Raw genomic sequence first — 16,448 nt, 5'->3', positions numbered from 1 at the left:
CAGTTCCTATAATTACTAGTATTATAATTACCCCAATATTTCAAGTTTCTTTGAATATAAATGATTTAAAATATATCCCGCCCCGCGTCCATATGATTTAAATCATAGAAAATTTAGAAAAAATAGTTTTTGGACAATTTCTCCATTAGTTTCAAATATTTATATAAATATTGCAAAATCGATTGGATCAATTTCAAATAGTGAAAATTGTAGCGAACCTATCACGAAAAAAATCACCAATCCAATCTTCATGGAGCAACGGCTTTACTTTTGATCAAGAAAGACAATAATGTACAGTGTAGTCTACATTTGATATGTGTTATTTTTAACAAGTCAGTCTGCTCTGCTCATCTAACCCGTTGCCAAAAATTACACAAGTTATTCAACATTTGATACTTTTTAGAAAAAACCAGTTCAGCATGACTTGCATTTTAAATCGTGAGTTAAAATGAGTAAGTGAACATACGAATGACACAACTTGTTCCTAGCCCCACAAGTTATTCAACATTTGATACTTTTTAGAAAAAACCAGTTCAGCATGACTTGCATTTTAAATCGTGAGTTGTGTTTTAAATGAGGAGCTAATTTTGGCTGTTTTATATTGTAATATTGATAAGCATGAAGCTATTTTACCTATGCAGCACACACAGAGACGGTTTATGTTGTATTTTAGTACTAAGTCACATCATTCACACACACTTATATAGTAAATTAACAAATGTTTTATGTATTCACAGCTTGCTACATAGGAGTGAACCGTGTAAAGTCTGTGTAGAACAAATCTTCTGCGTCGCATATGTTTTGATAATCAAACGCGAAAGTATATTTTCTGCTATCTCGTTATCAAAACTTGAAATTTTAGAGATTGGTATTTACCAGTTGGTTTTTGATATAAATTTGAGTTACACGTGCGCCTCATCTCAGTTGTAAATAGAATTTCGAGCAAAAAACATTGTTGTGAAGTTTGGAGAAACTATTTTTCTACCAATAATGGCGTTAATAAGTGATAGTCTGAAGTTTGATATGTTAGTGATTTCAGTTGGAGCAGCTACCCTACTCTATTTATTCTTCAAACGAACGTATTCGTACTGGGAGCGCAAAGGATTCAAATCAGCTCCAAATATTAATTATATATTTGGCAATTTCAAGCGATCGTTTTTGGCGAAAGAAAATTTCGCTGAAACTATTGACACACTCTACCGAAGTACAAATGAGCCATTTATTGGCATCTACACGATACTTCGCCCAGTGTTGCTACTCAGAGATCCCGAACTAATACGTTCGGTTTTGGTTAAAGATTTTTCACATTTCACCGATCGCGGCATTCATTGCAACGAAGATTACGATCCATTGTCGGCGAATTTACTGGCATTACCCGGGCAGAGGTACAATTAAAAAGTTTTTGCATATGAAACACATTCGGGTAGTTTATTTTTCTTTCTATTTACACTTCAATATTCAATTGCAATCCATAGATGGAAAAGTATGCGTGGAAAGCTTACGCCAACATTTACTTCAGGTGATTGTTCTTATTCTTGAATTATCTCAAGCAGACAATTATGGCAATAATGTATCGTTGCTAATGGTTATTTTCGCAGGCAAACTAAAAGCAATGTTTTCGACACTAGTTAATTGTGGTGCGACGCTACAGAACTATTTGGCGAAACTAGCCGATAAAAATGAGTTTCTTGATGTGCGTGAAATTTCGGCCAGCCACGCAACAAATGTGATAGCTTCGGTAGCATTCGGTATCGATGTTGATTCAATAAATAATCCGAACAACGAGTTCCGAGTTTGCGGCCGTAAAATATTCGAATTAAGTCTATCAAATGCTATTCGCACCCTAATGACATTTACAGCGCCAAAATTATTAGGATTACTACGCATCAAATCCATTCAATCCGACGTTGAGTCGTTTATTAATTCCGTTGTAAAGCAAACTCTGGTGTATCGAGAGACAAATAACGTTTCGCGAAAAGATTTCTTTCAACTTCTCATTCAGCTCCGAAATACTGGAACTGTTCAATTGGACGATCAATGGGATACAGTGATTAAAGCAGATGAAAATCAAAAGACGATGACTTTCAATGAAATTGCAGCACAAACGTTTGTCTTCTTCGCGGCTGGTTTCGAAACTTCTTCGACCACTTTAACTTTTTGTATGTACGAATTAGCGAGAAATCCAGACATTCAAGAGAAGGTGCATGACGAAATCATCAGCGTTATTGAACGACACGGAGGAGAAATCACGTATGAATGTGTCTCGGAGATGAAATATTTGGAAAAATGTATCGATGGTATGGGACTTATTATGTTCAAGTGAAGAAAGACAAAAATTATCATTTGATTTTCATTTTTTCTGATTTGCAGAAACACTACGGTTGTACGCAGTTGCCTCTTTCTTGACCAGGTCATGCGTTAAAGAATATCACATTCCTGGTACAAATCAAGTGATTGAGAAAGGTGTTGAAGTATTCGTTCCTGTGTTCAGTTTGCACCGAGATGAAAAATATTACGAGACCCCACTCGAATTCAATCCGGATCGATTCAATGAGACGAATTCTGAAGGCAAAAATCAAATAAATAAGCCCTATATACCATTTGGGGACGGACCAAGGAATTGGTAAGCATTGTTTATACGCAAAATACTATCAATTCGTCTTTCTCATTTAATTTGTTTATTTCAAAATAAAAAATCTTTCCGAATTTTAAAGCATTGGTATGAGGTTGGGCAAAATGCAAACCAAGGTTGGATTGGTGATGTTGCTGCAGAAATTCAAGTTCGAATTGGAAGATAACCGCAAGAATCGTGAATTGGTCATCGATCCAAAGTCATTCTTGCTTTCACCACATGGAGGATTGATGCTCAAAGTTTCCAAACGATAAAAGCCGCTAATTATTATAATAATTATTGCAATAACTAAAATACATAGAAGATAATAGCAGTGCATGTCGATGATTCAAAATTATTCAAACTCATTGATCAATCAGGATTACCAACACACAAACACACTCCGGTCTTAAGTTACCACTAGAATATTTGCTGATGAAAAATACGGTACATTTTCGTTGTCCGTGTTTCTCCTTGACTCATTTATTACATTTGGATTCTTTTTTCGTTACACTAATTATACAATGGCAATAAAATTATCGAAAAATAAATGCACATGGTCACATTTCTTGAATATTTTAAATAGATTTTGGAAAAATAATTGAATTTTGATATCATTTTTTCCGGAGAAAAAAGAAGAATGTGATAGTTGGATATTTGATATTGTGACCGGTGCAATTGCTCTACTTATTTTGATTCTCCACCGGACATATTCGTATTGGAGTGGCAAGGGATTTCAGTCAGCTTCGGATGTTCATTATTTGTTTGGAAATTTCAAACAACCACATTGCGACGTGTTCACATTACATTTCAATTTGAATTTGATCATTCAAATATTTTTTGTGATTGGGATTCTGAAAAGCTCTATATTACTCTACATTTGAAAAACGAATCTTGTATATTTACATATCTGTAATAAACTTACTGTGAAAAAACTCATTTTGAATAAATCCCTCTGTAAAATTCCCAAAAAATTTAATCAAATCTAAATGTGCTTCATCAAAAATTTGTTGATAAAATTGAATACGCAGGACTGAAGCTGAAGCTGAAGCTGACAACCGTAGATGTATTCATAATATGATGACATGACATGTCATATGATAACGAATGTTTGTTCCGCTTTCAAATTTTGTTCGATGCAATTGACTTCCAAGTTTTTGAATCTATGCAACTGTTATCTTTCCCCCCAAAAGTACAGTTAAAAACAATATAAATATATAAATAATGTCAGGAGTACGTAAACAATCCGAAATGCTTGCTATCAAAAATGGTCTTCATTATGATTGTCAATATTTTCGATCCCAGAAATCAGTTCAGTCATAATTAGTGTTCCCACAAGTATATAGAATCAAAGAGTAGAAAAAAGCCATCTGTTTGCTTTAAAGAGTAAAAAAAAATATTGTGTCAATAAGTGACAGTTGAATATTTCATTGTTTTGACCATTTAAAACGGTGCTCTGCTACTAGTTTTGTTCGTCCACCGGATCCACAATTCGTGTTGGAGTCGCAAGGGATTTAAGTCAGCTTCGAATGTTCATTATTTGCTTGGAAATATTAAACGGGCTTTTTTGCTCAAGTAACATGTGAGAAATCTTCGACTAAAATCGAATGCATGAGTTCTGGATCACGAAGCAGCATTCTTTGGAAAAGATTGTAAGAATGTCAGCACGACAACAACACGACATCAAGTCATGGGGATCGTGATCATGAAAAGGATGCGTGACACCAAATTATGGCTACAATAACTGACTAAGTGACTAGTATGAAAATTTTCGCTATAAATTAGATTGGATAAAATAAAATAAAATAAACTAGTAGTCAGATTGAGCGTAAACGTAACAAAATATGGGTCAGTGCAATGGTATACTCCGATATCCGCAGATACAAGAATAACCACGTGCGCTATATTTCAAGCAGAGAAGTAATTTGCGGACATCTTACACTGAAATAGTTAAATGGGTGATAAATATTGGTTTTTTTATTTGTTGAACATTTTTATGACAAACAGACACGGATAAAATAAAGGAAATGTGTATCGGTAAATAATATCCGTTAAATGGCTCACAGTCGGGTCCATAACATTTGAAACTATTCGAAGGTTGAGGTCAAAGAAAGTGTTCTGTTTGATTTGTGCGGGTAATTCCGTGGTGCTCACTGCTCATTCATATTATAATGTCGCATGCACATTTCGGAGAAAGATAACAGTAATAGCAATTTCAACGATTTTCTTACACGCATTAAGATCTTGGAAGTCAATTGCATCAACAAAACTTGGAAGTGAAATGAACACTCGTCATCATATCACTCGAATACGTCTACTGTTATCAGTTCCAGCTTCAGTACTGCGTATCCACTTTTATTTAATTTCAATCAACAAATTTTCGATGTAACGCTTTTCGGTTTGATTAAATTTTTTGGCATTTTTACAGAGGGATTTTTTGGAGTGAGATTTTTCGCAGTGAGTTTCTTCTTTTTCTTTGAAAGGAGAATGAACTCTCTTCTCCGAAATAAAATTGATGTAATTGAGATGCACGCATGAAATCGGATATGTAAAACATATGATGAAAATATCGCCAACGGAATATAAATGGTTGTTGTGCGCAGTTCAGTTATTCAGATGTGCGACGTTGTGGAGTGAAGTTTATAAATTGAAAAAATATTTTGAATATCCCGAGTTCTGGAAATGAGTTTAATTACTGCCAGTTTGATTGGCGATGCAGTGTTGGTTTTTACAGCTGCAATCAGCTCATTTTACTTGTATCTCCTGCGAAATTATTCGTACTGGGACCGCAAAGGTTTCAAAACACTTCCTGGTTTCATTTATGTGTTTGGACACATGAAATCCACTTTTTCAGGGAAAGATTCCATAGCGAGTTTGATTAAAAAACTTTACAGTGCTACAAATGAACCATTCATTGGAATTTATACCCTACTACGTCCAGTGCTTTTAATTCGCGATCCAGAACTTATTCGAACGATTTTTATCAAAGATTTTAACTATTTCACGGATCGTGGTTTACACTCAAATGAAGAGTATGATCCATTGTCCGGCCATTTATTGGTCTTATCGGGTGAGAAATGGAAAAACTTACGTGCTAAACTAACACCAACGTTCACCACTGGTATGGAAATTGTTTGTATTCTCAAATAATCTCAAGCAGACAATTATGGCAATAGTCACTTGTGTTGTTTTCCAGGCAAATTAAAGGCGATGTTTTCGACACTTGTTGACTGTGGCGAGAGTCTACAAAATCATTTAGAAAAAGTGGCAAACAATGGTGAATTACTTGATGTGCGCGAAACTTCGGCCAGCTACTCAACGAATGTTATTGCCTCCGTTGCATTCGGAATTGACGTTGATGCTATCAGAGATCCAAATAACCAGTTTCGAGTCTATGGCCGCAAAATATTTGCGACAAACGTTTCAAGTACAATTCGACGCCTTTTGGCCGTAGTGGCACCGAAATTAATGGAAGTTTTGCGCATCAAAACATTAAGTACGGATATTCAGAACTTTTTCACTTCGTTGGTGAAAAAAAATCTAGAGCTACGTGAACAAAATAATATTGTTCGCAAGGATTTCTTTCAACTCCTCATTCAGTTGCGTAATACTGGAACAGTCCATTCGGATGACCAATGGGAAACGGTAATTAAAACAGATGAGAATCAAAAGCAAATGACTATCAACGAAATCGCCGCACAGTCACTCGTATTTTTTGGCGCTGGATTCGAAACATCATCGGTAAGACATTTTTGAGTGTAATGTAATTATAGAGCACACAGAACCTGGCGATATTATAGAAACAACATATTTTCTATTTCTATTTTTTTTTTCAGACCACTTTATCATATTGTTTGTATGAGTTGGCAAAAAAGCCCGAAATTCAGCAGCGAGTACATGAGGAAATCGATCAAGTTTTAGAGAAGCATGATGGTCAGATTTCCTACGAGTCCATATCTGAGATGAAGTTTTTGGAAAATTGTATTGAAGGTACACTAATTTCGTCTGTTTTTTTGTCAATTCTAAGAAACATTCTAATTTCGCAGAAACGCTACGAAAATATCCACCAGTTCCGATTCTTCCGAGACTTTGTGGACAAAACTACCAAATACCTGGTACAAATCAAGTCATTGAAAAAGGTACCCAGGTGATGATTCCCGTTTTCGCACTTCATAGAGACAATCAGTATTACGAAGATCCGGAAAAGTTCATGCCCGAGCGTTTCAATGAAGAAAATTCGGCCGGCAAAAATATATTGAATAGGCCGTACATTCCATTTGGTGTAGGTCCAAGGAATTGCATAGGAATTAGGATGGGAAAGATGCAAACCAAAGTCGGACTCGTATTGATGCTACAAAAAATCAGATTCGAATCGGAAGATAAGCAGAGGAACAATGAATTGGCTTTCTCGTCAAAAACTTTTATTCTCACTCCAACTGGTGAAATTAATCTTAAAATATACAAACGTTGAATATTGTCACTATGCAATTCATTGAATTCCTATTCGTAGGGGAAAAAATCAAATCAGTTAATTTCATTCAAAGTATACAAATAAATTCAACACAGATTCAGATGTTTGAAGGCTGCTTGTAAATTAAACCTATGACTTTTATTCATTTTTACTCATCTATTCTGTGCACATTACAGACGTCCTCGTTTTGGGAGTGCAGTCTTCGTTTGTGATAGCGGTCCTTGTATTCTTGAAGACTTTCGAATTTAATCAAAATGTCCTCGTTGTTGCCGGGTGAAAAAATTTCAAAAGTTTATTTAAAAAACGGTAAAATACGAGAGGAAAATGAGGCTGTGAGAATGAAAATGGCAATACAGGAATAAACATTCTGAAACGCATCAAGAAAAAAAATACGCAAAAATGAATAATGAGTTCTGAATATGCAAAAGTGAAACATGACTTTACATGAGCAGCATAGGAGGTTCATGGTTCACTTTTGCGTATTCAGAACTCATGATTCACTTTTGTGAATTTTTTTTTCTTGATGCGCTTCAGAATGTTTATTCCTGTATTGCCATTTTCATTCTCACAGCCTCAAATGATGTCCACATTCAAAAATTCTTCAAAATGAATAACTCAATTTGAATTACGTATTGTTTCGTTTATATCAGATTTCTTAAACTTGATATTATTGACTCAGTTCTCATTTACATTTCAGTGTTTTCGACTATAAAAGAATTATTTATTTGACACGAAGTGGTTGCTGTTTTCATTTGGTTTATTCTGCTGTACGCACACACACTAAGAAACAAAAATAAACTATTTCCATAAAGTCTTGGTCAGGTGATTAAAATAGCCGAAACATTTTCGTTGAAAAATTTTAATCTATATTTAGATCTCTTAAAAAAAACTACTCTGATTGAATATGCTTGGTAACGCAATTCTCATTAAAGTGTTGCTGAAAACAGCAGGATGAAATGCTTCCTTGATAGGATGATTGTTTATCAAAATAAAAAAAAAATGGATCGGCAAATTCAACGAAAAACCTAAAATATTTATATTATAGCTGTATTTCTCTTATTTTGTCATTAAATTTCATTTTAAATTAAAAGTTGAAAAGCAAAAATAATGCCCTCGTTTTCCGCGAGGAAAATCTGTGCACATTACCTACCTAACAGATCACTTAACCAGATCCTGTCCGTGCGCTCTTTGCGTCCTGGTGCAAAATTGTCAGGGCGCCCTTTTCTTAGGATGAAATGAAATAGACTCAAAATTGTCTCAAAACGAAGGCGCGCTAGCCAAATTTTTTTTGTCATTTCAAAAATATATATAAGCTGATCAAATGCTTTTGGTGCATTCGGCGCTCTCGACGCCTGAATTTTTCTACGTATTTTCGGAAAATTTAAGCAATTAAGCACAAGCGCTCCAATTTTTCTGCCAGTTTGCAGAAATTTCAGCGCTCACGCGCCTTCGGCGCCCCAGCGCCGTGGTGCAGCGCACCACTTGCGCCCTATCTGGGACAGGCTCTGCACTTAACAATTTAAAATTATCTTAATGCTTGCGCGATTTTAGACTGACAGAGATAGAGAATAATGACAATCGTTTTTATTCAAAATTATTCAAACCATTAATCAAAGTTATTAGTTTATCAATTCGAAAATAATTTTGTAAGATGTCTATAAATATCTTTATTCATTCTAATGTGTCTGCATAAAATATCAGCTCGTTTGTAATAATACAAAAGCATTTTTTTCGATTAAATGTCTCCAACACATTTGAATGAAACTGAACATGGTACATATCTATAAATGGTTAAGATTGAAAAAAGTAGAGTATGTTTTCAAACGGTGGATACATCTTGAAATAATTTATTTGTTTTCAAGAGATATACGACAATTGAGCCATTGCGACAAACAAATTCCCTCAGAATATTTTAGTTTTAAAGTGCAACATAAAGTTTTTTTCATATGGAATTGTTGTTGTAAACTCTATATGAAAAAAAAATTCATGTTGCACTTTGGAACTAAAATATTCTGAGGGAATTTGTTTGTCGCAACGGTTCAATTGTGTGTTGCAAAGCTGTAAAATATGACAAGACCAGCAATTTTTGCATAAACGCAAATTCGATATTTCTTGTTTTTAAAGTGAAAATCGCAAAAAACCCGAGTAAAACATATTCTACTTCATCGAAATATAAGTCGTTAAAAACAAACACTACTCACAATCTCACCCACAGATTTGATACACACACAGAAAAAATGTTATGAATCTTAGTATTAGTGATTCTTTTTATTGAATCTATACCATAGTTTCTTTTACCACTCCATAGAATTTTTTCGTTCACACAACCAAAGTTTTTTTTCTTCAATGAAAACAATTTGTGTAAAGAGCGGATGAAGATGAATAGATACAAATCATAAAACTTTCAGATACAATCAAAGTTGTATTGATTAATTTTCGACTTGACGCTGCATTGGAAATACTGTACTTTTAATCGCTCTTTTTATCATCAAGTGTGTGTTTAAAATGTATTCGTTTTCTGTAAATTTGCTACTCTTTCAATCATAAGCTCAGGAATGCGATTGCAATTGAAACCGCAGTCAAATCACATTGAGTGGGTTGTGCAAAAAAGCACAATAAAAGTACATTATGGAGTTGTTGCAAAAAAAAAATCACCTAAAACTAGGCAATGCAAATCTCTATAAGCGAGAGTTGTGGACTCATATAAGAATATTGTCAGGGTCGCTAGAAGCTTTATTCGCAACTAAACGACCAAGAATAGAAGATTTTGGTGAAAAGCAAATAACACCAATGAAACAGGAATCAGTAAAACTACATTTGAACGAATCACCCAAAAACCTCATGTACCGAAACTATGAGCTCATTTAGCATAACATATATTATCTTAACATCGCAATAAGTTGAGTATAATCAATTTTGATTGAAAATAGCTGTGTGGGTATGAGTTCACATATACTAGAATGCTATAGCTAACTATTCTGAGTAAGATCGCCAAAGCGTCGAAACAAACACACTAATGAAAATGAATGAACTGAACATAGACGATTGTTAGTGTATAAATAATAGTGCTCGGTAACGCTGTAGCTCAGTTGCGATATAAGCATCCAGGCAAAAACAGTGAAGAGTTTATTTTGCAGTGATCAGAGTTCAGTGTACAAGAGATAAGCAATATTAAATGGGAATGATCCAAACAAGTGACTGTTTCAAGTGTGATGTTGTTGTGGTTTTTCTTTTGGGTGCATTAACGCTGCTATATTTATTTCTCAAATGGAAATATTCGTATTGGGCTCGAACTGGTTTTAAAACACTTCCAGGTTTTAATTATATTGTTGGGCATATAAAAGAAACCGCCCTACAAAAAGAATCAATAACGAACGTTCTGTTGAAATTGTACAAGGCAACCGATGAGCCCTACATTGGCATTTATACGTTATTTCGCCCAGCTTTGATGATTCGTGATCCAAAATTGGCGCAGGCAATCCTCATCAAAGACTATTTACACTTTCCAGATCGTGGCATTCATTCCAATGAAAGTTATGATCCACTATCTGGAAATTTAGTTGCTTTGCCATTTTCCAAATCGAAAACATTGCGAGGGAAATTGACACCAGCATTTACTTCAGGTACGTGTGATTGTCTCTATCCTCAAGCCCATGGCATACTCTTGACAGCACTTATTTTGTCTTTTCGTAGGCAAACTTAAAGCAATGTTCCCCACACTGCTCGATTGTGGTTCAATGCTACAGAGTTATCTAAAAAACCTGGCAAATAAGAGTGAATTGCTTGATGTGCGAGAGATATCAGCCAGTCACGCAACGAATGTTATTGCTTCGGTTGCATTTGGCATTGACGTGGACACGATCAGTGAACCGAACAACGAGTTTCGTGTCTGTGGCCGAAAAATTTTCGAATGCACCATTCTGAATGGAATTCGAAAGCTTATCAACGTTGTATTGCCAAATCTACTGGATTTGTTGCGCATTAAATCGTATGATTCGAGCATTGAACGCTTCATAATGTCCGTCGTCAAAATGAATTTGATGTATCGAGAACAAAATAATATTGTTCGCAAAGACTTTTTCCAGTTGTTAGTGCAATTGCGGAACAGTGGAACTGTACAATTGGACGATCAATGGGAAACGGTGATCAAAACCGATGAAAAACACAAGGAAATGACCTTGAACGAAATTGCCGCTCAAACGTTTGTCTTCTTCGCTGCGGGATTTGAAACGTCATCGAGCACACTCTCATTTTGTTTGTATGAATTGGCAAAGAATCCCGACATTCAGCGGAGAGTGCACGAAGATATTGACAACGTTTTAAAAGAGCATGATGGAAACATAACGTATGAATGCATGTCGGAAATGAAGTTCTTGGAAACGTGCATTGAAGGTTAGGAATTATTTTCCTGCTCGTTTTTGTTTTGGAAACAATTTTTGAATTTATTTCGTTTTCTAACAGAGACACTCCGAAAATACCCTGTTGCATCTGGGTTGCCACGATCGTGTGTTAAAGACTACCCAATACCTGGAACGAATAATGTAATCAAGAAAGGAGCTGAAGTGATTATTCCCGTAATAGGATTCCATCAAGATGAACGATACTTCGCGGATCCAGAAAAATTCATGCCCGAGCGTTTCAATGCAGCAAACTCAGCTGGAAAGAATCAAATAAATCGGCCATTCTACCCGTTCGGAGATGGCCCGCGAAATTGCATCGGTGGGTTACGAAAATCGTTAACTGTAATGAAATCGTCGACTCTTTTATGATAAAATAAATTGTTTTTCTTTTTCCAGGCATGAGATTGGGCAAAATACAAACATTAGTCGGCCTTGTTTTGATGTTACAACATTTTCGATACGAATTGGATGAAAAACTTAAGGATCGAGAATTAAAATTTGACCCAAGATCTCTTTTACTTAAACCATTGGATGTCATCAATCTGCAAATTTTCAAACGCACACCACATAGTACGACTGATGCGTGATTATTAACACGTTTGTTAAGGTTGCACGAAGTATAAGACAAATCAACAATTTTGTCATTAATACAATTATTTTTAATGATTTAATCGCTCTAAGTGGTTAGATGTGTGGTTGTGAAGTGTTTATATATTTCGCTTGTTTTCCGAAACATTATCATCTTTCGTTTGTAAATATTATTCTTAGAAAAATCACAAAGCATTTCTATATAATTAAGAAAGAATAAATAAATCTCATTTTTGCACTTTATTCCATCATAAATGAGCAAAAATCTCAGACATTTCTTTCTGCAATCAGTATTTTACGCTCTGCCCACTGTTTACAAACATTTTTATCACTTTTCTGTGATGATTCATCAGTAGAAATGATGCCAATACAAAATAATATAGAAATAAATGCGAAATACAGCGATTTTAAAACGAATCGTCGATATTATAAAAAAAATCATTGAAATCATTTCCTTTTATTTCAATTGATCGATAAAAGGTCGTGTTGCTAGTCATGTTATCATTTAATTGTAATTGTAATTGCAACTATCGATTGTGTCAATTGCTGTAGCAGAATAAATTCTTCGAAACCCAAGCGAAACAGTAAGATAAGATTCTATCGTGACGATGAATTTCATCGTGGACTAGCGGCTAGCGCATGTACAGTGTACAATGTACACTTCACCTTTCTCACTGCTGCTGTGTTAAACATAAGTAAACGGTTCACGCACATCAATATATGGCTGTATGCATGCGCTATGGAGCTACAGTCATGTATCGGTGTGCGTGCATAGCATACTATGTTTAACACAGCAGCAGTGAGAAAGGAGAAGTTTTGCACACACACGCTCGCCGCTAGTCCACGATGAAATTCATCATCACGATAGAATCTCATCTTACTGTTCCGCTTGGGAAGGCGTCAAAGTTTTTGTCACTGATTCGGTTAAATAAATTTTCGTCTGAAAAAATGACAAAATCGTCGGAAAAAGTAGGAGAAGCTGTCGCCAAACGAGTTTAAACTGGTTTAAACCAGTTTAAAACCCCGATTTTGTTGAGCATTTTTCATATGATTTGTCACCTTTAAAGTCTTTTTTACATGAATTTGGCACAATTTCAGATGGATATATTATATAATATATATTATGGTTTGCCATAGACGTTTTTCTGAATTTGAACGACAATTTTTTCATTACCTTAAACGTTTTTGTAATACGCCTAATAATAAGTGCTATTAAAAGTAATTTATTTAATCTTTTTTTTCTATCGTCTGTTACTTTACTTCAGTAGTGCGATAGTGTTATCAAAATGGTGCTTCTGTGTGTTTGCTATACACCTGTTCAATTTGAAACACCTGTCCTGATGACTGGCATAACATTTTGATGTTGATTTTTACAAATCCGTACGAAAAGTACCGTGAAACCCATGATTGCTGAGTGGATTGTTCATGTTAGTTGATAAAATGAAAACTGTCGCTTTGAATGATCAAAAAAAAAAATCGAAATTGTCAGTCAACGCCTGCTGAACGATATCACCATCAGTGCTAAAAATACACTTTCATTATACTCATATCAATTTGGCATTAAAAAAAGTAGTATTGTACATTTATATGTTTAAGTGAATGTATTTGTTATCAGAATCTCAAACGTTCAAGTGTTGCTTTCAGTATATCAGTTGATGTATAAATATCAGTGCTAGCGAAGCGCTTAACGCAGTTATTGTAGAAATTTTTCGAAGGACGTAGTGAAAACATAGAACCAATTTCAACATAGATCAGTGGAGAAAAAAAATGGCTCTGTTAACAAATAGTTGGACAATAGATTTATTGTCACTATTCATTGGTGTCTTTACAATCCTGTACTTATATGCCAAACGACAATACTCGTACTGGGATAGGAAAGGTTTCAAAACCTTACCAGAAGTGAGCTATATATTCGGACATTTCACAAATTCATTTTTGCAAAGAGAGTACTTTGGTGAGCTCTTTGCTAGACTCTACAAAACGACAGATGAATCGTTTATCGGTGTTTACAGTATATTACGCCCGATGTTACTACTTCGAGACACTGAACTCATCCAATCGGTTTTAATAAAAGACTTTTCACACTTTACGGATCGTGGTGTTCATTGCAATGAAGAGTTTGATCCGATGTCGGCGAATTTAGTTGGATCACCTGGTCAGAAGTGGCGTAATCTACGTTCGAAACAGTCACCCGCCTTTACGTCGGGTAAATTGATAAGAGATAGATCAACAATAAATTATGTATTTTTTTCAATGTGGTCGATAATTTTCTTTTTCAGGGAAGCTCAAAGCAATGTTTAGCACTTTGGTCGATTGCGGTGTTGGTTTACAAAAATATCTAGAGAAATTGGCCAAGAATAAAGAACAAGTTGATGTGCGTGAGATAACAGCGTGTCATCAAACGAATGTGATTGCATCGGTTGCCTTCGGTATTGATGTGGATTGTGTTAACGATCCGGGCCACGATTTTCGCAAATACGGTCGTATGGTCTTAGAATTAAAGGGTTGGAATGCCATTCGGTTTGCGATGAATTTTATCGCGCCCAAGCTTATGACTTTCTTCCGCATCAAGTGCCTTGATCAACGTGTAGAGGATTTCGTTAAATCGATGGCAAAACAAACGTTAGACTATCGAGAGCAGAACAATGTCTGCCGAAAGGATTTCTTCCAATTGCTGATTCAGTTGCGAAATACGGGATCAATTCAGTTGGATGATGAATGGGAAACGGTGATTAAGGCCGACAAGAAAATGACTTTGAACGAAATTGCAGCGCAAACGATCGTATTTTTCGCAGCTGGCGTAGAAACATCATCAACAGCTCTTACGTTTTGTATGTACGAGTTGGCGAAAAATCCTGATATTCAGGCACGAGTGCACGAAGAAATCGATCGAGTCTTAGAGAAACATGACGGTAAAATTACTTATGAATCCATGTGTGAGATGAAGTACTTGGAGGCTTGTGTTGATGGTAAGCGATTTCTATCGATTGATTGACCATTCATCAAATTATTGACAAATTACTTCATTACAGAGGCACTTAGGAAATATTCCGTAGCACCGATGCTGGAACGCACTTGCGTCAAAGACTACACTATCCCAGGAACTGAACTTGTGATTGAAAAAGGAATTGATGTACTAATTCCAATTTATGCCTTGCAGCATGACGAACGCTATTGGGAAAATCCAAGCAAATACGACCCGGAACGATTCTACAATGCTGAGTATTCTGTTGGAAAAAATCAAGTGAATAGACCCTATTATGCTTTTGGCGATGGACCGCGAAATTGCATTGGTGCGAGACTTGGTCACTTGCAAACTAGAGTCGGAGTAATCATGCTGTTGCAAAAGTTCCGATATGAACTGGAGGACCGGCTCAAAAATGAAGAGTTGAAATTTGACCCTCGAGCTTTTCTCTTGTCTCCTTTAGGTGGACTTAAGCTGTATGTGTTTGAGCGATAAATTTTAACTGCGTCACTTCAGCGTATCATAAAAAATGTCTTGAGTGTACTTCTCATTTGTCGATTATTGCCAAAGACTTTCAACCATTGTGTTTGCTTTGCTAGAAGAATTTGTGCACGTATTGTTCACATGCCAATCATATATTAAACTATTTCACATGACTTTGTGCCGGCAATCAGTAAAAAAGCAATAAAAGTTCAAAACAATACCTTATTCATTTGTTTGTTTGAATTTTGCGAAAAAGGTAAGAAAAACTTTTCAATTTTTTCTTCTTCATAAAACAATGTAAATAATGAGAAATTGACTAAATAGCGGTAATTTCAACGATTTCTTAACTGAAATTCGACATCATATAAAATATTTGAGCATTCAAATCTTCAATGTAATATGTCCATAGAAATTTTCGATATCTTAGTTTGTTGAAAAGCTAATCAGACGTCAGGACACGAAATGCCACTGCTGAATATTTTTCGAAATTGAACATTTTTTCTTGGTATCTTTGAAATTTAAAACGTTCAATTTGTATTTACATACATATTCCTGAATTGAACGTTTGCGTATTTGAAGTGACCAATTCCAATTATCAAGTGAGTCAACCGCAGTAACAGAATTCTTAGAAATTGAAACGCGTCAAAGTCCTTTATCTATTTTTTCATAAATTGATAGTGATAAGTGCTATTAAAAGCAATCAATTTAATCGTTTTTCCCCTATCGTCTGGTTCTTTATCTCATCGGTGCGAAAATATTATCAGTTTTCTGTACACCTGTTGAATTTGAAACACCTGTTCGATGAGTGACAGAAATTCCATATTGACATTGATTTTCACAAATCCATGTGAAACGTTCCGTGAATGTTATAATTTGCAAAGTTATTTCCTACGTACGTTTAGACTAGGGGTTTCACGCAACTTAAAATTC

General features: G+C 35.3%; 2 protein-coding genes across 2 annotated transcripts; both read left to right on the top strand.

Moving 5' to 3' along the window:
- Nucleotides 1-227: 227 nt before the first annotated feature.
- Nucleotides 228-7,210, top strand: LOC129565633 (uncharacterized). The gene is made up of 9 exons (XM_055440723.1): nucleotides 228-1,385; nucleotides 1,476-1,519; nucleotides 1,599-2,297; nucleotides 2,371-2,623; nucleotides 2,715-2,884; nucleotides 5,286-5,732; nucleotides 5,808-6,352; nucleotides 6,448-6,601; nucleotides 6,658-7,210. Exons 1-9 carry the CDS (start codon nucleotides 991-993, stop codon nucleotides 7,080-7,082), a joined length of 3,132 nt encoding a protein of 1,043 aa, XP_055296698.1. The 5' UTR covers nucleotides 228-990; the 3' UTR covers nucleotides 7,083-7,210.
- Nucleotides 7,211-10,161: 2,951 nt separating this feature from the next.
- Nucleotides 10,162-15,743, top strand: LOC129565632 (uncharacterized). The gene is made up of 7 exons (XM_055440722.1): nucleotides 10,162-10,705; nucleotides 10,776-11,474; nucleotides 11,544-11,801; nucleotides 11,879-12,065; nucleotides 13,795-14,276; nucleotides 14,350-15,039; nucleotides 15,103-15,743. The coding sequence occupies exons 1-7, from the start codon at nucleotides 10,258-10,260 to the stop codon at nucleotides 15,528-15,530; spliced, it is 3,192 nt and encodes a 1,063-aa protein (XP_055296697.1). The 5' UTR covers nucleotides 10,162-10,257; the 3' UTR covers nucleotides 15,531-15,743.
- Nucleotides 15,744-16,448: the final 705 nt, after the last annotated feature.

This window comes from Sitodiplosis mosellana, unplaced genomic scaffold, assembly GCF_009176505.1.
Source record: "Sitodiplosis mosellana isolate CC-2019 unplaced genomic scaffold, AAFC_SMos_1.0 Smas_scaffold_3, whole genome shotgun sequence".
In the NCBI taxonomy this organism is placed as follows: Eukaryota; Metazoa; Arthropoda; class Insecta; order Diptera; family Cecidomyiidae; genus Sitodiplosis; species Sitodiplosis mosellana.
This window is presented reverse-complemented; position numbering and strand designations above follow the sequence as displayed.

Bases quoted from the DNA above. Each gene is read 5' to 3' on its own strand.
- LOC129565633 (XM_055440723.1), top strand. From the start codon at position 991: ATGGCGTTAATAAGTGATAGTCTGAAGTTTGATATGTTAGTGATTTCA. The intron at 1,520-1,598 runs GTGATTGTTCTT...TTATTTTCGCAG, and splicing joins TACGCCAACATTTACTTCAG to GCAAACTAAAAGCAATGTTT. The intron at 2,885-5,285 runs AAAAGCCGCTAA...GAATATCCCGAG, and splicing joins GCTCAAAGTTTCCAAACGAT to TTCTGGAAATGAGTTTAATT.
- LOC129565632 (XM_055440722.1), top strand. From the start codon at position 10,258: ATGGGAATGATCCAAACAAGTGACTGTTTCAAGTGTGATGTTGTTGTG. The intron at 12,066-13,794 runs GTGATTATTAAC...AAGGACGTAGTG, and splicing joins CCACATAGTACGACTGATGC to AAAACATAGAACCAATTTCA. The intron at 14,277-14,349 runs GTAAATTGATAA...TTTCTTTTTCAG, and splicing joins GTCACCCGCCTTTACGTCGG to GGAAGCTCAAAGCAATGTTT.